Source organism: Clytia hemisphaerica, unplaced genomic scaffold, assembly GCF_902728285.1.
Source record: "Clytia hemisphaerica strain Z4C2 unplaced genomic scaffold, Clytia hemisphaerica genome assembly, whole genome shotgun sequence".
NCBI lineage: Eukaryota > Metazoa > Cnidaria > Hydrozoa > Leptothecata > Clytiidae > Clytia > Clytia hemisphaerica.
The window spans coordinates 323,948-348,892 of record NW_027103417.1 but is presented as its reverse complement, the minus strand read 5'-3'; the positions used below and the strand labels follow the sequence as shown (position 1 = coordinate 348,892).

The following is a 24,945-nucleotide window of genomic DNA, read 5'->3' as shown; positions in this document are numbered from 1 at the left end:
TAATGATACTAAAGTCTGTCCAGATATAATTGGCAGTGGAAACAAGAATGCCTGTAACTTTTGATAGTCAAATATAATTATGGAAATTTTTTTTGCTTGTTTTAGAGAATCAAAAGCGCTATATTTGAATGTATTTTTGGTTGAAAAATTCGCGATTTTTAGCGGTTTAATTTGCGATTGTAAAAATTGAGCTATTTTTCTACTTATGCTATAACGTTCATTTTTACACCAGTGGTAGTTCAACCTTAGGTTAAGAAGTTTGTTAAATTTCAAGGCAAACAGAAAAGTCCTTCGGAAGATATGGGACCCGAAATACCCCTTGGTAGCACTTTTCTGTGAAATATCAAATCTCCAACTTATTACTAAAAACGGGGGTTATGTTGTCTTTTTTGAACAGTGCATGCAATTAGAAGTTGGAAAATGTTAAGTGTTGGTGCATTATTAGTATTATTGGTATCATTGATATTTCGAAAAGAAGTGAAATCATACAGTATAATTGTTTTTATTGAAAGGATAAGCATGAACTTATATTGCCTTTGTTATTTTTAAGTCATTAAAGAACTTTGCTAATTCCCAAAACACTAAACACAGTTTGGCTATTAGGTCATTAAAGAGATTGTAAAATGTGTTATGATCGAAAAACTGTTTCATCAATCATATCACTACCCCCGTTTTTAGTAATAAGTTGGAGATTTGATATTTCACAGAAAAGTGCTACCAAGGGGTATTTCGGGTCCCATATCTTCCGAAGGACTTTTCTGTTTGCCTTGAAATTTAACAAACTTCTTAACCTAAGGTTGAACTACCACTGGTGTAAAAATGAACGTTATAGCATAAGTAGAAAAATAGCTCAATTTTTACAATCGCAAATTAAACCGCTAAAAATCGCGAATTTTTCAACCAAAAATACATTCAAATATAGCGCTTTTGATTTCTAAAACAAGCAAAAAAAATTTCCATAATTATATTTGACTATCAAAAGTTACAGGCATTCTTGTTTCCACTGCCAATTATATCTGGACAGACTTTAATAAACTATTTTATATCGTTTAGATGAAAAGTTAGTAAAAAAATATATATAATCTTAAAAAAATCAATAAAAAATTTCGACAACAAATTTAGGATCCAATTTAAAAGTGTAGTGAGCTGTATGGCAAGCTTTGATTAATGGTTATTTAACGAAACAAGGTAAGCATTATCTTATCTTATTTTGTTATTTCTGGTGGAGTGATCGCTTTGTACTCAGGGTGTTAGCGCCACAAAAAAAGAGTACCAATTGAATAACTTGGCTAGTTTGCATTGGACCTTTTTGAAAACAATTGAAAGACTGTCAAAAAGTCCGTCATGCTTATTTGCATAAAATATCGAGTTAATTTTTATTCCTTTTATACTTTTATTAGACGAGACCAATTTTGATTAGTTGTTTTACGGGCCCGACCGACCCTGATATTCCAAAAATCGAAATACAAATAATTTTGGTAGTACATATTTATTTTCATTGCTTTACAGACTGCCAAATTCTCAAAATTTTGGTAGCTTTCCCAAAGTTTTGAGGATTTTATGTTTTTTATTTTTCAATTTATCCATGAATTCCAGCTTTTTGTGTCTTTTTATTTCCTATTTTGCATTTTTTTTAAAGCAACAAGTTAAATTGGCCTTGCCTTACTACTTTATAAATTCAGTGTATACAGTATAAGTTTTATTACATCTGAAAGTAACCTATTTAACTAAGCCCGTATTCACACGGCTAATGACAATGTAACGTTTTCGGCGGCTTTAAGGATTTTTTATATCTACGGAATTTAAGTTTTCCTTTGAATACTGAAATACTGAAATTTTGGAATAGTTATTCAGTCACAACTTACCATTTATCCTAGTGACTGAATCAAACTAGCTTAGATCTCTAGGCTAGTTTGAAAGTAACAGATTCTAAAAAATATCAATCAACAAAAAGTGTTGAATTTCTTTTTGATTGACATAATCATCTGTTTGAAACTAGAATGAGTGTCCATCATAAGTTTTTGGATTATCAAGCTTAGTTTATTGTTATTATTTGATAGGATATTTCAATCTCAATGTCAAACACGATGTAAATTTTGATAGGTTCAAAGATATTTTTAGAATTGTTTGTAAACTTTTTGGGATGTGTTATGAATAATTGACAAAATGTTACAGTATTTGATATGTATGTGATTATATTGTATGTGGCTATTCAACATTACAATTTGACTATGTTGGTTTTATTATGAATAATTCAAGTTTGTGTGTTTCTTTATTCATAACTACCTTCCATATCCGTGTGATAAAATGAACACCAGTTCTTTTAGAAAGTTTCTTTTGGTTCTGATCAACCTTTACAAAAATGGTTGTCAATTTTAATGAAGATTGGTGTAAGTTTTTTTAAAGTACTTTTTGATTTTGAGATTGGTGAGTGACCGGATATCTATCTATTTCAAAATTCATCACCGTACTACGAAAATAGAAAAACGTGAGATACACTCTGGTACGGAGTAGTGAGGAACTTGTGCTTGAATGAATCAAAACTTTATTTACAAATATAACAAGCAGGTAAAAATAATCTTCGCATTAATAAATGCGAATGCCAGCAGCCTATAAGAGTATATGAAAATGCTTTACCTTTTTTCTTACGAAATTTTGCAGATACCCAGAGTCAGTGAAAGTTATGAAAATAATCGGAAAGAAACCTATTCATTATATACCCCTTGTACATCAGTGCAATGTATTCGACATTGCGATGACCCAACCGATAATTGGTTGTAAGTGACTTAAGATCAGTCAATACGTCACTTTCAACCAATTAGATGTTGGATCCTTGATGTAATGTTAAAAGACATTGCAGCAGTGCATATCATGAGTTGGAAAATCTTGGGTCATACTCATGCCGGATTTGAGAAGGAGACATCATAATAGAAATAAGGGGACACATAAGAATATTATTTTGAATAGCAGATCTCTGCAAAATAACAAGTAGGGAGCACGAATCCGTTAATAAATACCTATAAGAATATAATTGGAAAGTAAGCAATTGACTTGTCACTTTATTTTTTACCTATGATCCATTTCGACTGTGAAATGGCCTATACATTGGTAGAAAATGTTCTTTTGTACCACAACTCTTTAAAAACTGTTCATTTTGTTTGCAGACATGCAACTGCCAGAAGATGACGAGGACAATGAAGAACAGGCATTATGGATCAAACATTCACAAGGACAATATGATGATGCCAGTAATGGTGCTTCTATAGACGCTGGTAATGAAAACAAGTAAGACATAGTTTCTACAATCCCCACCGTAATATTTGGCACAAAACCGCAAGTGATTTTTTTAAGTGCTTTAAAGTACGATTGGAAAGTAGTTTTAACTCTGAGTTTTAACATGAGACTTAAGACTTATGACCTTACTCTCGGGTACCTAATAACCGGGGGTTTAGAATAAGCAGGGGGGTTGGAAAAAATCTCAAAATTTAATAAGCAAGGGAGTTGGAATAAAAATGTCCTGGGTGTAAAATTTCCGAAAAGAAGGCTAATACAGCAGAACTAGGGCAAAAGAGGGAACTTTCAAAAACAATTTCTCAAAGATCAATAAGCGGGGTCGGAATAAGAATATCCTGGGTTGGAAATTTTCGAAAAATTAATTAGCGCCGCCCCCTCCCGGCTATCGAGTATCCGAGAGTAGGATCTCAGGATCTAAAAGCTCAAAAATGTTCCAATAAGGCTGAGAATATAGCCTGGAAGCTACTTAGCCCTTTCCAAATCGAAAAATTCGATGACACAAAGTGGAAGTACTGAAACTGAAATTCTCGCCCGATCTTTAAATTCTGAAAAACGTTAAAATACCCAATAGTGCCAATATATTTCGGCACCGATTGTAGAGAGGTTGAGGCTCCGCCTTTAATGACCCCCTTCTCTATGATAGAAAAATTGGTAAAAGTCGAAGAAATATTTTGCAATTTACTTAATAATTTTTGTTTTACAGAATACATATTGATGATTGTGAGACACCCTGACTAAGAGAGACTCTGTTCTTAAGTTCAGAGTTTCAATATCTGAAACTTCACTAAATTTGGAAGGTAGAACAAGTACTGACTCTTTTTTTACATTTCTTTGTTATTTGTTTACTTTAGACGTACACAACCATGGTTTCTACTTCCCGCTTCAGTGACTGTTGCTGCATTGGGTGGCGTTCTTTTTGGCTACGATGTCGGTAAGAATGAGCGTCTTTTTGATGTCAAGTTCATATTACTATTTAGAAAATTGAAAGATTTGTACCTTTAATCCATTTCCAATTTAGCTTTGATTAGGGTTTTTTCAAACAGACAAAGTCGTGAAAATCCGACCCCTAGTCGATTCGTTACCTTTGGAAGAAAGGTATTTTAGTAACTATCTGTGAATTCTTTACTATCTATTACTAATATTTTTTTCTCGATATTACTCGGTTGTTTTTCTGAATGAAATCCTTATTATGCTGTTGTTTAAATCATCTGTGTATAACTTCAAAGTGACTTCTCATTAAGGGTTTCTCTCAAGCTCTCTCACTACAGGAAGGGTGGTTTGGCTTTAGAATTTCTGCAATGTATACACGAAATTGTAAAAGATCTGTTAACTGTGATCTTTAGATTGTTTTCCTGTCTTTTCGTTTTCAAGGTATCATATCAGGTGCTATCTTACTGCTACGTGAAGAATTTAATTTGACCTGCATCCAACAAGAATTGGTAGTAACTGTACTCCTTATCGGTGGATTAATCTCCTCTTTCGTTGGAGGTAAGAATTTTAAAATTTTTTTTTAGGTCTTTGAAGGTAGTACCATGGTTTGGCAGCAGGTTTTAGGTGCCCCCTAAGAATTCAGGTGACCCCTAAGGTTTAGGTAACCCCTGGTTGCCAAATATTTTAGGTGACTCCTAAGCCAATGAACATGGGATAGAGATTCGGATGAATTGTTATTTGACTTCAAGAGTTTGATGTTTACATCTATAGTGAAGACGTGCTATTGCACAAACTTTTAGGAATAGCTCAGCGCACACGCAGTTTCCTCAGAAACACACTTTTTTAGACAGAAGACCTTCCATAGTGAAGTTTATGATGAAAGAAAAACAAGTTCAGAAAAAAATCACCAAACATAGAATCTAACCCCAAGGTCCATCTGAAAAAATTTAGGTGACCCCTAACATGGTTAGTCCCCCCCTAGCCACAGGCTAAAATCAGGTACCAATTGCTGCTTGACCTTTTAGCCCCCCCCCTCAGGCCAGGGGGGGGTTCCAACCATGAGTACTGCGATTTTCTTTTCGATTTTCTTTAAGTTATGATTGATAAAGCTCTTCCTCAATTATAAATACCCCGTTTTAGTTTTGTTACCCATGTAAATTCAAAGTCGGCCATCGAAATTCTTTTCTTTACTTTCCAAAGTATTTTTCAGTACACTATGATTTTAGTCATTTTCATCGTCTCACTATTTCAATGACACAGCAACCTTGCAAACCCTCCTCCCAATAATTTTTTCGAAGATGGTTTCTTAAAGACGACTATTCAAAACATATAATTTTTTGCTTGAAATCATTGATTTTTGGTGTATTTTCCAGTAATGAAGAGGTTTTCAGAGATTTCCCTCCTCGGGCCATACCACGGTTGACCCTCGTGGTGTCACTAAATTTCAGCCGCCAAAATACTTCGTACGGCACTGCTATTTGAATTTGCTTTAAATATCCTGAAGTAGACAATGAATCATTTGAAAATTATCTTTTTTGATGCAAAAACGGACTTGCATTTTATTCAACTTACAAATATATTCATTGTTTTAGGATTCTTTTTGGACCAGTTTGGACGAAAGACGACCATCATTTTGAACGCTTTTCTTTTTCTTATTGGTGCTTTGGTTTTATCCTTTGCTAATGGATTTGGGATTTTTGTAAGTTGATTTTACCCTGATAGAACTTATTATTGGATTTCAGATTCTTGATTCGATTCTCAACAAATCTATGGATGATGACATCTGGTAACCATGACCAAATATTTCTATTTTACTTTTGAAGAAATTAAGTTATCAAAAGATTCAGAAAAGTTGGAGCTACTCTAGCGTGTTGATAAAAAGTTTTATATGACTATCAGTTCACTGCTATTGTTTTTTGAGCAATTTTGATTTAAACTGAATTGTTGAAATTGTATAAGTTTAGTAATATTCTCCCAGAAAATTAACTATTATTTCTTATACAGTCATTCATCATTAAATTAACTCCGTCGTTCAAACTTCATTCCTTCTTCGTCTTATGTTTAGATTATTGGAAGACTGATTCTTGGATTTGCAGTGGCTTTGTCAGCTGTTGGTGATTGTGTTTACATCTCCGAAATCGCTCCTCCGGTAAGTTAAGAAAGTTTCTGTATCAATATATCAAGTGGAAACTATTACTCAAGATTTTCATTTGCATTACCGTTAAAGGGATAATCAGATGGTTTGAGATATATGGCATGTGTAATCTTTCTATTGTCCTGAGCAAAACCTCAAAACGTTTTTGCCTAAATATTTTCCAAAGTCGAGATATTTAGATTACAATTTTTTTACTTTTAGGATGAAAAATAGAAAATAGAATTTCAACGTAAGAACTGTGTGAGAACCCATTTTGAGAAATTTAAAATTGAGATATCTCGACTTAGGGAAATAGTTATACCCAAGTATACTTGGAGGTTTTACTCAAGCCCACATAAGCTTTCTGCAGGCCTAATATTTAAAGCCATTTGATCATCCCTTTAATCTTCCAAAGTTCTTTTGACCTGGGACTAGAAGTGGAACACTTCCACATGCAGGCATCTATCTGTCTCTTCACACCATGTCCAACCCTTATTACACACCTTCTATTTGTTATCTTTCGTCATTTTAGAAAAAGCGTGGATTGTTGGTGTCTTTAAATGAACTTGGAATCACACTCGGTTTACTGTTAGCATATTTTGTCAATTATATTTTGATCGATTCCAAAAATGGATGGTAAGTCCATACCCTTCATAAATACAATTTAGTCTCTTTAACTCGAACCTGCAATTACTCGAATGTCTCCTTAGCTCGAACAAGTTTGCGTTCCTCTTGGGTGTTAGAGTTACAGAGACTCTGATGTATAATCTTTGCAGATATAGTTAGTGGGTTCGTTTAGCATAATTTACAGGAAAAAAATAATATAAAGCTGAAACTCCAGACCTTATGGATGCTTATGCCTCAGGAAAAAATCCCCTAAAATCCCACTGGTGCAACATCCCTTTTTTGGACAATTTCTTTTTTCCCCTGTAACACGACCACGCTAAGTGCCGAGTGGCAAAGTTCGCCTTTTTGATTATTTTTTATATTTCTTCAGTTGAAATGGTTGTGGATTGTTGGTCAAATTTTTGCTTTCTAATAAAATCTTTTTATTACCATATCGAGCAAAGAGTTCAATATTCTTCAGTCCTGGTGTAAGTCTTCAGTTTTCTTTCAGGAGGTACATGTTTGGCATTTCAGCCATCCCAGCACTCGGTCAAGCCATTGGTATGGCTTTTCTTCCAAAAAGTCCGAGATGGTTGTTGCTGAAAGGGCAAGAAGAAAAGGTACGATTTGAAAAGTTGATGAAAGTTTGAACCAATCTTCCTTTGAAATTCCATACTTGTAACTTACTTCAACGCTTACAGGCTCAGATTTAGGCAACCGTTTTGGTTCCATTTGATAACTTTTTCTATACAGAGCTAAATACCTACTTTAAGTCAAGTATTCAGAATCTAAAGCTTGAAGTCTTCCTGTCTCAATATAGGCCTATTCGCAATGATAAATATAAAAGGGAGTAGTCCCTTAGAATCTTAACCCCCCCCCCCCGTCTTCACTCTTATACATTTTAGTCTAGTTTGCTAGATATAACCTGAATCACTTTTCTTTCGTATATAGGCAATGCAGATAGCAGCAACGTTATGGCCCAATTTAAATGTTCGTTTGGAAATTGACCGAATGAAAACTTCTCTATCCCGAGAACAGGTAATAAAAAGGGCAATCTATATTAACCCGACCTCGACCTCGACCCTGACCCTTGAAAAAGACCGACCCTCGACCAAAATACAATAAAAAGCCGACCCTGGGCAAAAAAATGCTTTAGCCTGCTTTAGCGACTTTTATGAGAATTTTTTGGATGAATATTCCAAAAACTAATCATTAGAACACTTAAAGAATACTTGAAGAATAGTCGTCGGGGGGAAGGAGGATCATTCTTCACAAGCCCTTTCCCGGGGGCATCATAATATTGACCAATATGTATAATCAGCCTCGTATCCATTTATATCCCAGGCTTAACTTACGTTTTATGTTGACGCACGAGAGATTATATTATCTTCCACTCACAGAAAAACATCAAAAAGCAAATATTTCGACCGGCCGGGGGGACGACGAGGTTGACATATTCATTATTCTTATAAAAAGCGTGTGTATCCCACCCCCTGCTTGTCTGCTCATTTCTTAATATTAGGATATGTCCATCTCATTTTAAAACACTGCCAAAAAACTGTTTTTTTACCCAGGGTCGGCTTTTTATTGTTTGGGTCGAGGGTCGGCTTTTTTCAAGGGTCGAGGGTCGGCCTTTTTCCAGGGTCGAGGGTCGGCCTTTTTCCAGGGTCAGGGTCAGGGTCGAGGTCGGGTTAATAGAGATTGCCAATAAAAAGAACTTGGTCTCACTTGCATTGTAATGTTGTTTGTAAGGATGTTTAAAATGAGGTATTCTGGTACATTTCTAGTCCATTTGAAATTTTACAACGACTAATGATGGATAAAACATTTGTTTTTGACGGCCAATCAAAATCTGTTTTATACGAAGGGTATTTTAAACATGTTCCACTTGAGGGTGGAGGGACAATGTTTTTATATCTCTCTTAATATGAATAAAAACATAATCTTTTCTTGTCTTTTAGAGTTATAGTTTTCTTGATTTGTTTTCGAGCAAAGATAACATGCGTATGAGAATGATGATTGGGTGCGGTGTCATACTTTTCCAACAGGTATTTATCATATAATCCTCCACAATTATTTGTTTCCTTTGTCTGGCATTACTGACCTTTATATACCCTGGACCAAGCTTCTCAATCCCAGCCAAGCAAAATCTTTGATCGGAGTTTTTTGAAAATTGGTACCCTAATGGCGGCACTACTCGATAGCGGTGTAAATGCATCGGGAGCGCTAGGTCTACTTTTCCTCAAATTCTTTTGATGATGTAGCGGCGTTAGACGTTAATTTTTAACATTTTAATGGCTTCTCCTCGGGTACCAATTCCAAAAAAACTCCAATCAAAGATATGAGTTTCTTTTTCAAAATATGATTGGTAAGATTACATCATTATACGTAAGTGTTGGCGAATGTTTTGTGTATTTCAATAGCGTGGGAAATAACTCTTTTTAGAATGTATTACATTTTTTTTTTTTTTTTTTTTTTTAAATATATATATATGTAACACGAACAAATAGTACAAAACTAAAGGTTCCTAGCCTCCCGCAAAAGGACCACCAGATCATACCGCCAGGAGGTAGGAACCCAAACTAAGCTAACAATAAACTATTAAATGAACTAATAAATGGAAGAAAAAAACAAACTACAGAGGATAAATACTAACAGAAATGAAAAACAAAAACTAAAAGAGCTAGGAGAGCAGTTGGAGTAAAACTAAAATAACGGTCCCCCAAAACGGCTTGTATCACAGATAAATTTTATCGTTATACTCAATATATCATGATTTTGGATATTGCTAAAATCGGGGTCGCCATAAAGAAGTATTCTACACAATGTTTTGGGCTTAAATGGAAACAAGGTTATGTCAAGTTGAAGAAGGCTGTCGAACATAACAAGTCTGTTATTGGAGTAATCAGAGCAATGCATCAGGAAATGTTGTGTCGTTTCAACAGAATTACTTCGACAGTTGCAGAATGGGTCGATTGTGTCTGCAAAGTTATGTGGTCCCGAAGATGACTGAAACCAACCCTTAATCGGTTAAGTAGAACCACGCCATCGTTGTCACTAGCCCTGAAAACTGAGTTAGCGAAAGGTCTTAAAAATTTAAGAATCGCTTGTTTGAATAATGAAATAGAAGGAAGATTTCGTATATTTTCGCCCAGGTTATTCCATTCATTGATGCAAAAGGGAAAAAAGGAGGCACGGTAACGTTCAGTCCTACAAAATGGTGCCTCAAATGGTGGTTGTATCCTCCGCCCTGCCCTACGTTCCTCCTCCACTCTTTGGGGAGGAAGAACATTTGAGAGATAAGCAGGTGCAAAGCCATTGATTATTTTATAAAAGTAAATTAGTCTTCGACTTAGTCGCCTGTCCGACAGGCTTTCAAGACCTAACTCAAGATAAATTTTTTCTCTGGATGTTCCTCTGAAACATCCAGTTATTGCAAGACAAGCATCATATTGAACTGATTCTAGTTTTTCAGAAAAAGTGGAATTACCTGGACGATCATACACGACATCTCCATAATCTAGATGTGGTCTAATATGGGTTTTAAATATCGTGACTAGTGAATCCCTGGGTAGAAACTTACGAAGTTTGCGAATAAGACCAATACCTTGATTGGCTTTTTTAATTTTTTCATCAAGATGACGGTCAAAAGCCAGCTCATGATCAAGAATGAGACCAAGATGTTTTTGATGATCTTGTCGAGCAATGACTGCGTTGTTAAAATAAATTTCTGGAAGATCAGGTAGATTTATCCTCCGAGTGAAGTACACTTCAACAGCCTGTTTAGAAGGATCAGGGTTGAAGGTCATTTTCCATTGATGAGCCCACTCACTAACCTTCTGCATGTCACTGTTCAATTCGTTTGAACAGCGAATATGATCAAGGATAAGGGAGAATATTGACGAGTCATCAGCAAAAATTTTGATCATGGAAATAATTCCTTCAGTATTACATTTAATTCAAGCTTAATGTTGAAAACGCTTTGTCCAACAGTACTCGTTTCGAGGAGAGTGTAAAGGTTGGAAAATTCCTTTTTTAGTCTTCTTCTTTGTACATAGGCCATTTCACGTTTGAAATACCAGGATTAACAGAAAGTCGTAGTTAGAGAGTCGTAGTCCTGATCACCCATCTGCTCTGACTGAATAAAAAGTATCGGCGTCATTAGCCTCTGTGTTCAATTGAGACGAGTACAATAATAATGGTTGCAAAATGAATATATAATGATGAATAAACTTAGGGGGTGGTCAAGCTCTTGTTGTTCTTGAGTTTTCAGTAGATTGAAGAAATCTTTTGTTTCAATGCTATTATTTTCTAATTCACAGCTTACAGGCCAACCAACTGTGCTCTACTATGCACCAGTATTATTCAAACGATTAGGATTTAACATGAACACGTCTGCTACGCTAGCTACAATCGGTCTTGGCATTGTTAAGGTAAAAAAATATGTAATTTCATCATTTTTCCTTTAACCTGCGTTACTGCACTGAAGCAAATGTGTTAGTGGCCACTGGAAATTTTCTACATATTTTTTATAAGAATCAGTAACATTTGGCTGAGCCCTGACCTGTTATTTTTTTTGTGTTTTTTCCTATTAACTTAACCCATTTTATGAACGGGAAAAAGGTTTTCATATCAATAATATTCAGTCATTACTGGAATCTGATGCTCCGGCTTTGGTCGAATTATGTCCTGTGTTCTTACGAAACTATTCTTATAAAAGATCAAGCACTTAGGAATCGTTAGAAACGAGCAAAATTATTTGGATAAGAATTTCTCAAAACACATCCAGGATGTAGTACTGTAAACTGTTTAAACATTTTAAGATTTTAATTCAATTTTTTAGGTTGTATTCACGATGGGGACATTACTCTCTGTTGATAAATTAGGTGAAAACTTTAATCTTAACATGATTATTAATTGCCAAATCCTCTCTTGTATTTTAGATTTATTGGACTTTACTAATAGAAAGCCTACCTGGATGGCGGAAACTTTTAGTATTGAATAGCTTATTATTTTTTTAAATGCTTTCTCCTCTCCTTTTCATACGAAGGTGCAGTCTTATTAATGCTCAGTCGGGATGCGAGTGAGTAGATTGGGTAATCTGATCTCAGTGATAAATAGCTGTTACACTCCATCTAAGAATTCCACCACCCTGGTCAAGCAAAAACAAAAAAAGGGATTTGGATAAACTCTCTCACTTCAAGTTTCGCCGGTAGTCACTAAAAGACCAAATTTGTTTACATTTTAGGTCGACGAAAGTTTCTACTCGTTGGTGCTACGATAATGACAATCAGTTTGATCACCTTAAGTGCTGTCACTGAACCTTTCCAAAATGGTAACGAACAGCCTGCGTGTCATGATTATATTGGAACGCAAAAAGTTCATTCCCATCTCTTAAACGTTGATAATAAAAACAATCGAAATTGTACAATAGAACATTTTAATAACACTATATTAGATGGTATAAAAAATAAAACACTTACACACAAACAGCTTGGGAATAGCAGTGATATTATAAAAAAGACGTTATGTAGGAATTCAAAAAACAAAACTAATTTACGGACTGACCATGACAATGATGACAACGATGCAATGGGGTCGATTCCTGGGTCTGTAAAATACACATGTTTATTTGCCTTGATGTTATTCGTGATTGGATATGCAGTTGGTTATGGCCCAAGTGAGTGATTTTAACTTTGGAGATATTCATTCCTTTAGTATTAAGCTTTTAAGACTTCTAAGAGTTTTTGATCTTCTGAAAAGCTAACGAAAAAGACCTCCCATACACACATTTTGAACATTTGAACGATGTTTAAAATTTTGAAAACTAGCCAATAATTTAAACATCGACCAACACGTTTTCTGGTCCTTTGAATCAACAGACTCTTCTTTCTTAGACTTCTTATAGACAATTCTATTAAAAAAAAGCTCGAGAAAATTAGCAATACTCGTACATGTTTAACTCCACTATAAATTTTTTACTGCGTCTCACATATTTATTCCATTTTAAAGATAATGAAGCTCTAAATGGTTTTACTTTCTTATTCTCAGTGTCATGGTTGATATTGACGGAGATTTTTCCAACAGCCATCAAAGGTCGTGCAGCGTCGGTAGCAACAAGCGTCAATTGGGGAACGAATATCGTTATCTCGCTTACCTTTCTCGATGTTTTGGGTAAGTTGAAGAAGCATAATTACTTGTTAGAACCAGTACACGCTTTTTGGACCTACCCCGGTGGGGTGGAGGTCCTATAAATTAACCTGTGTTAGTCCGTCCGTCGGTTCGTTCGTCTGTTACCAACTTTTCTCAGGATTGAATCATAGGAATCTTTTGATTTTTGGTACAAAGGTGCAAAATGGTAGTGGCCAAAATGTGACGGAGCCCGATTTTCGAAAAAAAAAATTTTCGGCAATTTTGGGCCAAAAAACGGCTAAAAAACGTTTTTTTTGGACTTTGTGAAAATTGGATCATTACTTTTTTCTGATTTTTTGCATGGAAGTAGGGTACCTTCATTGGTAAAAGATGGCTCAAGTAGATTTTTGCACAAAAAATTTTGTTGGCTCAAAAAACGCATGTTTCTCTATAACAATCACTATTAATAAGCATACATCAATGTTCTTAGTCAAATTACTCAATTCTTTGATGAGATAGATGTTTTTTTGCTCACGAAGTCTTGAATATGAAAGAATATTTCACGATCATGAAATTTTGGTTTCTAAACGTTTTTTTTATAAGAAACAAACGACTAATTTTAATAGATCGTCACTATTTGTGTTCTGAATGATTTTTTAACGGTCATGCTCACGTATATATCAATTATATGTGTTAAATTCATAACCATGTACCATAAAAGTATCACTTGTTTTAAATAAGAATATCTTCTATAAGAATATCAAGGTGAAAATTGGCCAAATTGTAAGAATACCCTAAGAATACCCTCTAGGGTGAATTTCACAGAATTTGATAAGAAAACTACTTCCTTTGTAAGAGATAAATTGAAGCTTTGAGGAAGAAATGTAATTTTAACCCAAAATGTTCACTCAAAAGTCCAAAACTCTCAAATTGATCATTTCTCATGTTTGTAAAAAAGTCAAGTCTAAAAGAGTACGAATAAGTACGAAAATATTTCACCCTCAATTTTGGCAATTTCTTAAGAATACTTGACCCTCATATAATACACTATTCTTATAAAAAAGCGTGTTACTCAGGGGTCAGGAACACTGAAATATTTTATTTTTATATCCCCACTTTTTAAGAAATCGAAGAATTTGAGAAGGCGAAACCTAGGGTTTCATTGGAGACATAATCATCCTGGATCATCAACTAAAGTATCAATCAGTGTTGAAAATCAAATGCGTTAGATGATTTTGATGATCGGAAAATTCACTTTGCTATTTGCTTAATAAAATCTTGTACATACCATAATTTTTCATTCCTTTTTCAGGTTCATTGGGTCCATTTTTAACATTTTTATGTTACTCCGTTATCGGAGTGGTTTCTATTATCTTCTTGTATCATATCGTCCCCGAAACGAAAGGAAAATCGTTAGAAGAAATTTCAGAACATCTCAATGAGAGGTCAGTGTACCACTGTTACTAAATTCTTAATTATCGAGAAAACTTTCATTTCCGAGCAGATTCTGATTACTCCGCCCTGGAACGTATACATTCTAAAGGCCATGGTTCCGCAAGAGTCACATCATATGTACTATGGTCACATATACCAAATCCATGTAGCGCAGATCGTTTTATGTGCAGAATCGATGTTCAAAAAAGGCTTAGTTAGGGTAAATCAAGATTCAGGAACAATATCTTTATGTACGGTATAAAAAAACCCAAGGTTTTCCATATTCGAAGTGGTTGGGGTTTTGATATCCAACACTTGTTAGAGGAACAGTAGACATAACAGCAACATTTTACATCATTTGAAACTTGCTCACCTGCCTGCCACATTTAGCCAAAAACCAATAATTTTGACTAAAATTTGATTTGATAGGATAAGGAAGATAACTCTAGTTTTGTTCTTTAAAGTTTCTGGTTTCTTTGTTTTTAGGCGTGTCAAATGTACTACAGTTCGATGTTGCACTGAAGGACAAATGATTTACGTTCAAGATGATGAAGGTGATATTCTCTTGAATGGCAACGAGGCTGAGGATATCATGTGATTGTGGACACGAGGCTGAGGATATCATGTGAGTTTGGACACGAGGCTGATGATATCATGTGATTTTGGACACGAGGCTGAGGATATCATGTGATTTTGGACACGAGGCTGAGGATATCATGTGATATCGGACACGAGGATGTTAAAAGCATTTATTTTATATGGTACACGCTTTTTTTTAGAAGAATAGTGTACTTTGGCTGAGGGTACGAGCATTATTCTTATTTTTCTATTGTTCTAAACAATAGGCTTAGTCTAACTCTGAAATCTCACCTTAATATATTTATAGAAGTTTTTCATATAAAAAAAATGCGTGTATTTCATTTTAAGGAATTTTTTTTTAGATATTTGAATTTTATTCATAGCTTTTCTCGATTCGTCAAAGATCACAAACTGTACTGTACTTATTGAATTCAACTCAACATGTAAATAAATGTTTTGAGCCCCCCCCCTCCTACAGATATCAATTTCCTAAAATTCTCTTAATTCAAGATTCAATGTTTTCAAAAAAATATCTTGGAATTTTTTTTTTTTTGTTTTCTTTGTCGAGTTGAGTGAGCTGGATGGTATGACGTTAGTAACAAAATTGACTTATTTCTATGCATGAGCACCTATTTAAAATATTATCTTTCCCTTTAATATTTGTGGTATTAAGATTTTTAGGATTTTAATTTTATATTATTCTACAGGATTCCTGTTAATGTGTTTAGTTTTTAGATAATTTTCTAACCTTTTTTTATATTTTTTTATATTTTTCGTACATAGTGCCGTATTAAATTTGTTTAATCGACGAAATATTAATCTAATTCATTCCAATTCCATTTTTAAGTGATTTGTGAATTCGAAAATTACTATAAATTCTAATCTCGTACCCAGAGCCACCTGCACTCCCACTGGTAGGGACAAGATGGAGTTTATGCAAGCCCTTATTTGATTTGGTTGGTCATTAACCAGTAATAAAACAATTTTTCTACTTTTTCTAAAGAACGCGTCATCTCTATTTCAAATGATCAATTATTAAAGTATCTTATAAAAATTCTATCTCATCTGTACTGGTGGATGTGATATATTCACTCTGGAAAATACTGCCGCAACTTTTCTTTGATTTTTCAGAAAGAAGCGGACTAAGGGACTGGGTTCGAGTTTGTATAAATTAGGATCGACTTTATTGGAACGAAAAGGCTCACGAAGGGCGTGGTGGCTGTAGTGTAGTGTAGTCGTGGCAGGATAAGAATGGCCAAAATGGAATCACTGGAGGGCTGTAATTTCGTTTTGATCCAAGAAAGATAGAAAATCTGAACAAATATTCGAAATCAGCCAAGCTCAAAATTTCAGAAGAATTAAGTAAATCTTCATTTTTTCATCTTAATTTTCGAAATTTTTGAAAGATTTCGAAGTCTAAAAATCATCTGCTCAACATTATCTTTTCAACGAAGTAATATATTTGATCATATCTTTTCTCCTTCAAGAGCAATTTATTAAAATTAAAGTGTGAGGACTATAAATCTTTTTACAACATACTTTAGTATGGGATGGTGGTCACAACAGAACAGCAACTTTTTTTCATATTTTTTGTTGCTCTAAAGGCAACATTTTTGGGTGTAGGGCCAATATTTTTCCGCAATCTGTTGGTATCTTGCATTTTACAGACCCACCCAAACCCTTTTTTCTTTAAATCACCCCTTGTTTTCTGTATATCGCGATTTGAAATAGCCTGGATATCCAGACCGTAAACTATTTCACCGTCTAGTTTTTTATAATCTTGTCTCTGGTTTACGGTCTGGTCCAACTAACTCCTCTGGCAGGGATATCTGTCCCTGCATATGCGAGTGTCTCTAATTGGTAAGTACGCGCCCAGTCACTGAGTAGAATTTTCGCGGGGTTTTCGATATTTTTCGATGCGCACGCATAATTTATGGAAAAAGCTGACATTGCAAAAAAAGATAAACAAATGAAAATGAAAACACAGGTTCATTTCTAAACAAAATGGCTGATGGAAAGGAGCCTTTATGAATGTGGCTGACGTTTGGATGTGGTTTGAATTAGTTTTGAAAGGCTTTTGAGTTTGTAAAATAGGTTTTATGGTAAGTAATTATGTGTGTCTGCCTGGGTTTCCAAAGTTTTGAGATTCTGTCAACAAGGGTTCACTCACAGACTGTGTCATTCAAAACTGTATCAGACTTTTTTAGTTGCACCAGACTCTAAAATTTTAGAATATTTGTATGTTGAGGTAAGAGTTTTTTTCTCTAAAATTTTGAGTCTGGATACCCAGGCTAGATTTGAAATAGCTATTGACTTGAAACTTGGATCAGTTTCAGTTTTGTCAACACAGACTTGTCTGTAAAATCATGAACATATAAACGACTGGACATTTGTCTTTGTCTTTTTGTAGAAAGGGCTGCTAGCTTCGTTGCCGCCTCGTTAAAAGCATAAAATGAAACAATAGATTTTGATGATATACCACTTGGAAGTACCTTGCTAACAACGTCAAAACTTCGACAAAAGTCTCTGTTGTTCTACTCTTCTCAAGTCTTTTATATATATCATAACAAAGATAACAGAGGCAAAATCATCGTCAGCTTGTCAAAACTCCGACTAGTATTTCTAAATTTTGACTTAAAAGTGTCTAATAATTTTAGAGAGTGTCGCATTCTAATTTCGATATTCTTATGACACAAGCTCTAAACTTTGGCAAACTATTTTTTTCAAGTCATATAAAAAATTATTGGAGTGACAAAAGGGATTCAAAAGTATACACGCAGTTGAAATTCTGCATTTTAGAGTTGAAAATGTTGATAAAATATATTACAAACTTGTGAAAAAATTCGAAAATAATTTTTTTGTACATTAGGAGTAATGTTCAAGCTCTATCAATCCTTTTACCTAACTAATTCAAAGAAATAAAATTATGACGGAATATTGTCGGATTTTTCATACCAATTTTGAAATACAGGCGGCAACGAAGCTCGCTTCAAAGAGACAATAAAAGATAGATGTCCAGTCGTTTATATGTTCATGGTAAAATAGAAACCACGAACATGACCGACTTGAAATTTTTGAATGGTTAATACGCCGCAGTATTGCATACTTCAAGTCAAAAGCATCAGTAGCGCATGTATTCGCTCCTATTAATGCCAATCAGACTATACATGATTTACACTAATTAGAATCTGGTCTGTAAAATGCAAACTGACCGAATAATCATTCCTATTCATCAAAATTTTTCAAAATTTCGAAAACAATATGGACTCGTTTTTTATATTTTACTTTAAGGATAGGGTACCAACCAAACGGGTACAATATTTCTTTTTGAATGAAAATAAAATTTACAAAATGAGGTTCATCAACATAAAAAGTTAAAGAAGGAAAAAAAAGTAAGGCAAAAATTCATAAGTACAAAAAAATCAAAAAAATTTTCATTTTCATACAAAAAAACGAAACAAAAAGTGTGTAAAATTAATCAAGAAAATCTTCAAAAAAAATCTTTTAATATCTACATTCTATACAATGGTAACAACAGTGTTTACAATGCTATTTTATAGTATAGTCTACACTGAGATATTAATAAAATTTTAACTGTAAAAATAAAGCTTTATTTTTCCAAAAAAGACGAAAGAAAAGCTATCTTCAATTTTTTTCTATAAATAAGCATAACATTTATAAGCATATATGCTAAACAAAGGCTCTATATTGTTTTTAAGAAAAATATAATGCATGCTTAAGTATAACACGAGCCTGATCAGACACTTGCTTATAACATGTATTCTAGATGACGTAACCTTTAACAAGAAAAAGGCCTGAAAAAACTGGGCGTACGCCACTACCTCAGTTTTGGTTAAAAAGAGAAAGAATATTTCAAAACAGATAATAAAGCAATAAAATCTCTAATATTAATTTGTATATAAAAGTAATTTATAATATATACATAGAAACAAAAAAAAACGTCTTCAGTTTTTCTCTTTTAAATTCATCAACAACAACCGTACCAAATTTATCGGTGCCATGAAAATAAAATCCAAATGATAACCGAAAAAAAGTATGGAAGGCAAAAGTATATGTATACTAATGTATAGACATTAAACCTTTTTCATTGTTTTCAGTGGCGGATACGAAGGGCGGTTCAGTAAAGGCATTTATCCGACCAAACTCTTCTTCGTGGAAAGATAACATCCGCGCCGTATAAATTCGCCCGTGGCGCTTCGGGCGGTACGAGCTACATTACATTCGTTATGCGGGTGAAACTCTTTTTGTCGAGCATCTTACGTATCCACCACCGATTTTAGCATTTTTTTTACCATTTATGATAATAAAATTGTTAAAATTTTTTCCTATACTCGCCAAAGAAGTAAATGGTTCGTACTATCATCTCGACCGACCGTTTCATTCTGTTGGCTATATTTAAAGTCCTCGTATCCATCACCACCGCTCACCACAAGAGTCATTGTACCATTTGTATCATTAGAGTCCAGCTCTTTATATTTATTACTATCCACTCGTTTGAGACGATCTCTACTCGGTGACGGGGAAACGCGAGATAAGTCTCTTTGATCATGATCCGTAGTTTTAAAAGAACCTTTCGGAACTTCAACCGACGTCAAAAACCGAACGTGACCTGTATGTCCGTGTGGCGATCCGGTCGGTCCGTTATTCCGTAGTACGGGCACGGACATGTTCGCGGTAATAGAAGGAAGCGGATTAGTTAATACAACTCCAGCACTCGTTCCAATCCATAATAAGTCTTTACAAATTAATAATGACGTCACACGTAAACAAGCTAATTTATGTTGCTTGATGATTGCATCCGCACCTAGTATAAAAGAAAAAGGTAACTGGATGAAAACTTCACTCATCGCAGAGCTTTACGTTTGTAGTTTTTGAGGACAATTTACAGAAGCAGCCGGCGGAGAGACCGGAGTGTTCTTATCTTCTAGGAGACCAAATGTTACGACCTTTCAATTTTTTATACAATTGATGTGTTCTGATTTCTTGGAAACCTAAATCGCACTACTTGTCTCCCTAAACTTATTACTACTTTATGGTTGGACGTTTTCTAAATTCTAGGAAAAACAATTTGCCAAGATATACTTTGTTTTTTTTTCACGAAAGATGTGTTCTGAAGCTTTCTAGGGTTACTAGGCAACAAGATCACGTTTGATGACCTTGATTATACCCCTGTCTCGTCAGAACACATCATTATTTCTAGCTGATTAATTCTCTAAGATCTGATCAGAAAATATCAAAATTTATAGCTGAAATATACTCTAAGGACAGATCGAAAAAAAAGGTCGCCTCGTCGGCTGCTATTTGCCTTACTCATTTTATTCATTTTCTAACAATAAAGTTTTTAGGATGTTGAATTGTGAATTGTGAAAGCTATGTAAACAAGTTGGGGAGCATAGACCAGGTTGGCCAACTGTATAAAGGGTTAACCCAACTTATCAAAGAGATAACTACCTGGTCTGCGAGTCAGACTCATTCACCCTTAATAGATTTATTCAGATAATTTAATAAACTCTTACTTTTCATAGAAGAAAAATCCAAAAACTACAGTGTCTTGGTTTTATCCATTGGGCATTTCCAGAAAAAAAAATCAAATATGGGGGGGGGATATAACATTTTTTGGAAATTCAACCCCGGAAATTCAAAATCACCAATAATCAGGACAAGTTTCCCCCCAAACAGAAAAATATTCAATATATCCTCCACACCCGTTTACAAAAATTCGCTGGAAGAGCCCATACACCAATAAAGTTTAATTCTGATCAATTTTATACAAACCATTTAGCATTTTTTCGACAGCTTTTGACACGTCAAGATCCAGTAGGTTTTCGTACGTGGTTGCATGGTATAAGCGAACAACAGCACTGCTTTGAATGGACACCCAAACACCCAGTCCTGAACTGACAATCTTGTGAACGGTCCTCGTGTGTTCAGGGTGTACTTTAATAGGAGACTAAAACATAGATTTATAGAGGATGTTATTGAAAGTTACTGAAAAACTGATTCTTCCGTGACCTTGCCTAAATAACCAGGCTAATTTATTTTATTTTCAATGATTCTGGTTTACCACCCGGTCTTTCTAAAGCAATCTGCATTCAAATATCAGAAGGCAACAAATGCGTAATTTATCGATTCAATTATTGCGCGAAGCTTAAGATTTGCTAACCCCGGGTTTACAAGCATCCAAGTAGATCAAGCTGCAGATTACAGAAACATCAAATCAAAAAAGAATTTACAGCCTGGACATCCAGGCTAGCGTGAGCTATATTCTACTGATCTACCCACTAACATCAAGGAAAAGATAAACGGATAACGTTATTTTTCTTAACTATAATTATATTGAGTTGCTAAATTGAATCTCACAGTGGAAAATCATCGGACAAGAAAAATATATCTCTAGTAGAAAGAAAGGCTAAACTAAACATTTTCTATAAAGAGTGGGTGGCAGGTTTTTTTACAGATTTCGCAATAAAGTATAAGTGGAACGTCGAAATAACACAATAACGCATTGGTATGCGACTTTACATGGATTAGTATTCTTAAATTATCCACAGCCTCTCACTAACCAACGACTACTAATACGTCAAAAACAAACACAACACACAATGGGACATGATAACATTAATTCAACCACATAAAAATCGCTTGACATATTTTTGATGTCATCTCACTTAAAAAATGTGTCTTATGAATAGGAAAAGCCATGTGTTGCTCTTGGAAAATTTCCAAAAATTCATTCGCAAATAAAAAATTCACGAATCAAAATATTTCTGTGTTTGCGTCAATAACGTGAGCACCTTAGTATCTGATAAAAACGAGTTAGAAACTAGACCAGACGCAAAGAGAGCGTTTCTCCCATGGTGATAGAAGATTGTGTTAGCGTTAACGTTGCAAATAAAGAAACGAAGGTCTAGACTGCCCGCTGTTAGCGAATTCGAGTAACACCCTTTTTAGCTAATCGCATGACGTTTAGATTGATACAGTCGTTTGGCATAAGATTCCCATTCCCGCACGCAAATTTTTTTCCGTAAGCGGCCCAAGACCTGAATTAGCGGCCCAAGACCTGAATTAGCAGCCCAAGACCTGAATTAGCGGCCCAAGACCTGAATTACCAACCCAAGACCTGGGAAACTTTGCGACTTTTGAGACTTGCTTTTTTGCCATGATTTTAGAATCTTGTGTTTACTTACGAAACTGCCAAACTTTCCGAAGCTCATTTTCAACTATACAAAGTACTGGTCTTTTTCCACTAGAAAAGTGCCAAAGGAATCTTAGTGCGGAAATAAGAATCTTATGCAAAACGACAGTAAAAATTGAGACAACCATATAGTCCTTACCTCTAAACTGAATGAGGTGACGTTCACGAGAAGAATCGTATTCTGACTTCCACACCAAATACGTCCGGCTACCGCCGTCATACATGTGATATTTGATCCGGTCATGCTGACTTGGACGGTTTCCGGTGCGGTCAGGTCCCATACACCGTTCAAGTCACGTTTGTAGATGCATAGTTCCCCACCGCTTAGCGCGACGAACACTTTGTTTTCGTGGTAGCTGGAAAGAAAAAAAAAGGAAAATAAATTGTCAGCTTAGAAATTAGAATAGCATCAATCAGACAAAAAATTGAACGGATTGTTTAGTTTGAAATGCTGATCTAATGTATGTTTTATTACTATTTTATGGTATACCTTATCGGCCGTTTTTACACCGGCCCTTATTGGAGTTAAAAGGGCCGATAAGGTAATTGGACAATTTTTTTTGCTAGAAACGCCTGAAGAAGAAAGTATCTTAAGACCTATGCTAGGATGGATTATTGAGTTTTTTACAAATGCTTATATGGTTATATATCAGTGCATCGTTGTTTAAACTTATGAAACAGACTGGTGAGATGGAAAAATGGACAGAATGTTATACTTTCTATTCTGTCTGAATTTGATATCTCGTTTCGCTTTCGAACAAGATATTGTTATTGATTAGGAGTTAAATAGAAAGAGAGTCACAGTATAAAAGACAACACTGTTTTTAATTTTAAAACCAAGTATTGATTTTCAAAACATAATGTTAAAGAGGCTGGTTCCAGAGTATTCATAAAGTCTAGATTATTTTTTTTGCTTGCTTAGGTCGAACAGCTTAAATTTTTATAAGCGATCAATCATATAAAAAGCAGTATAATAAATAAATGAATATTTTACTGTTGATTTTAATACGTAGTTAGTTTATACCCCTTGGATCCTCTCCTTTGTAATAAATCGACCCTTATAGTGACGCTAAAAACGGGAAAGTTGTGAAATAACTGTTAGGATAAAACTCAGTTAGGGCAAAATTTTTCATCAGAGAAAAGTTTCGTCACTATGAAAATCTTTGTCACCACCCCCATGAAATTGACCAGGAAATTTTTTTGTCATGGTTCTTCCGTCACCTGCCTAAAAATTTCGTCACTCCCCCCCCCCCCCCGACAACGTTTCCCCTTTAAGATATACTTGACGCCACTCAGTCATACCGCAAAATATATAACTACGAATTTCCCTTGGTTACCAATGTGATCGTGTATTACGTAGGATTATGCAAAAAGACGAGAGAGATTTGGAGAGGCCCGTTAGAAATACTGATAGATTAGTCTTTTTGTTTGATGAAGGGTTCTTAGCAAAAGATAAACAGACAAGCACTTTATCTCTACGTAAACCGAACAAGTAACGACGAAAAATCAGATTGATACTTTTAGTTAAAGTGAGATTAAGGGAGCCACAGAGTGAAATCTATTCCTGGTTCTTTCCAAAACCAGAAACAAGAGAACCTTTTATTTGAGGCATTGATAATGTCAGGAAACGTGGTTTTTATGGCCACTAGTTTCAGATTTATGCAATGAAACAAGTGTCGTTCTTTGGATGTTTCAAAATATGGAATTGAATTGTGTACTAAAATATCATGAATTCAAATGAACGATTTCGCTAGTTGACCCATTTCCCCATTTCAGAAATAATAGTTGTACAAGCGAGTAGAAGATGTAATAAGAAAGTAGACTTACAGAATAGAGGTGACGGGTGATTTCATGGTCAGCCGTACGCGACTTTTGCGTTGAGGTATCGTGTCTTGAGCGTTGTAAATGTAAATGCTGAAAAAGTAATAAATTTTGTTTAAAAATCGACCAAAACAAGTACAGGGACTAAGGCGTAAATATAAATTATTCTTGATAAAAAAGTACCCTTTCTTAAAAAATACCGTTCATCCATTTCTTTAAAAAGAACCAACGAATGCTTACTACTGGCTACCTTCTATGGAATCTAATCTATAGATCAGAGACATAAAAACCTCCAAACATGATTAAAACACACTGAAAACCAAGGAAAGCTTACTGTCAGTCTTCAGTACCAACTCACATACAAGCTAATAGAGTCGCATAGAACCCTGAATTTGCCGTTACCGAGCCATATATAAATTTCAGAATACTGTAACCTTAGAGACCAAAGACGAAAGAAAGGAAGGGTAACTCACTGTCGATCTTCAGTGCCGAGCCACATGCATGCTTTGGCATCTAGCCCTTCGTCATCCTCGTCCTGCTCGTTTTGCATGTTGGTCTGTTCGTCTTCATCGCTGGTATAATCATCATCAGAAGATCCTCGGTCACCATCCATACTCTCAGTCGCTCCCAAACTGCTGTCACCAGGGCTGATACGACCTCCGCCGAAATTCATACCGACACCTGTAACACCTGTGTTGAGAAATAAGACATCATTTTCCTCTTCATTTCTTTATACAGTAGAGTCTCTTTAACTCGAACCTTTATAACTCGCATGTCTCCTTAACCAGTACAAGTTTCC

General features: G+C 34.9%; 2 protein-coding genes across 6 annotated transcripts in view; one reads left to right on the top strand and one right to left on the bottom strand.

The window, feature by feature from the left end:
• The first annotated feature begins 1,051 nt into the window (after positions 1-1,051).
• LOC136797667 (solute carrier family 2, facilitated glucose transporter member 10-like) lies at positions 1,052-15,206 on the top strand. Of its 2 annotated transcripts, none has more exons than XM_067054254.1 (16): positions 1,052-1,188; positions 3,165-3,285; positions 4,146-4,225; positions 4,666-4,782; positions 5,817-5,923; positions 6,290-6,373; positions 6,891-6,994; positions 7,476-7,584; positions 7,916-8,002; positions 8,926-9,012; positions 11,287-11,397; positions 11,808-11,850; positions 12,213-12,644; positions 13,016-13,138; positions 14,409-14,541; positions 15,017-15,205. In XM_067054254.1, the coding sequence occupies exons 2-16, from the start codon at positions 3,167-3,169 to the stop codon at positions 15,126-15,128; spliced, it is 1,848 nt and encodes a 615-aa protein (XP_066910355.1). In that variant the 5' UTR covers positions 1,052-1,188; positions 3,165-3,166; the 3' UTR covers positions 15,129-15,205. The 2 variants fall into 2 exon arrangements, with proteins under 2 accessions (XP_066910355.1, XP_066910354.1); XM_067054253.1 differs by lacking the exon at positions 1,052-1,188 and adding an exon at positions 2,317-2,390 and having other exon boundaries at positions 15,017-15,206.
• Positions 15,207-19,431: 4,225 nt separating this feature from the next.
• LOC136797666 (uncharacterized) overlaps positions 19,432-24,945 on the bottom strand; it is a 42,301-nt gene continuing 36,787 nt past the window's right edge. For all 4 annotated transcript variants that reach the window (XM_067054248.1, XM_067054251.1, XM_067054252.1 and 1 more), the window contains exons 13-17: positions 24,620-24,836; positions 24,153-24,239; positions 22,465-22,681; positions 20,906-21,080; positions 19,432-19,934 (exon numbers count right to left, since the gene is read on the bottom strand). In XM_067054248.1, coding sequence (XP_066910349.1) covers positions 19,456-19,934; positions 20,906-21,080; positions 22,465-22,681; positions 24,153-24,239; positions 24,620-24,836 — 1,175 coding nt within the window. In that variant the 3' untranslated portion in view covers positions 19,432-19,455. The remainder of the gene's footprint in view (positions 19,935-20,905; positions 21,081-22,464; positions 22,682-24,152; positions 24,240-24,619; positions 24,837-24,945) is intronic.

Excerpts from the sequence above, each read along its gene's own strand:
- LOC136797667 (XM_067054253.1), top strand. The coding sequence starts at position 2,363 with ATGGTTGTCAATTTTAATGAAGATTGGT. Across the intron at positions 9,013-11,286 it reads GTGTCATACTTTTCCAACAG|CTTACAGGCCAACCAACTGT; the intron begins GTATTTATCATA and ends TCTAATTCACAG. Across the intron at positions 11,851-12,212 it reads ACTCTCTGTTGATAAATTAG|GTCGACGAAAGTTTCTACTC; the intron begins GTGAAAACTTTA and ends TTTACATTTTAG.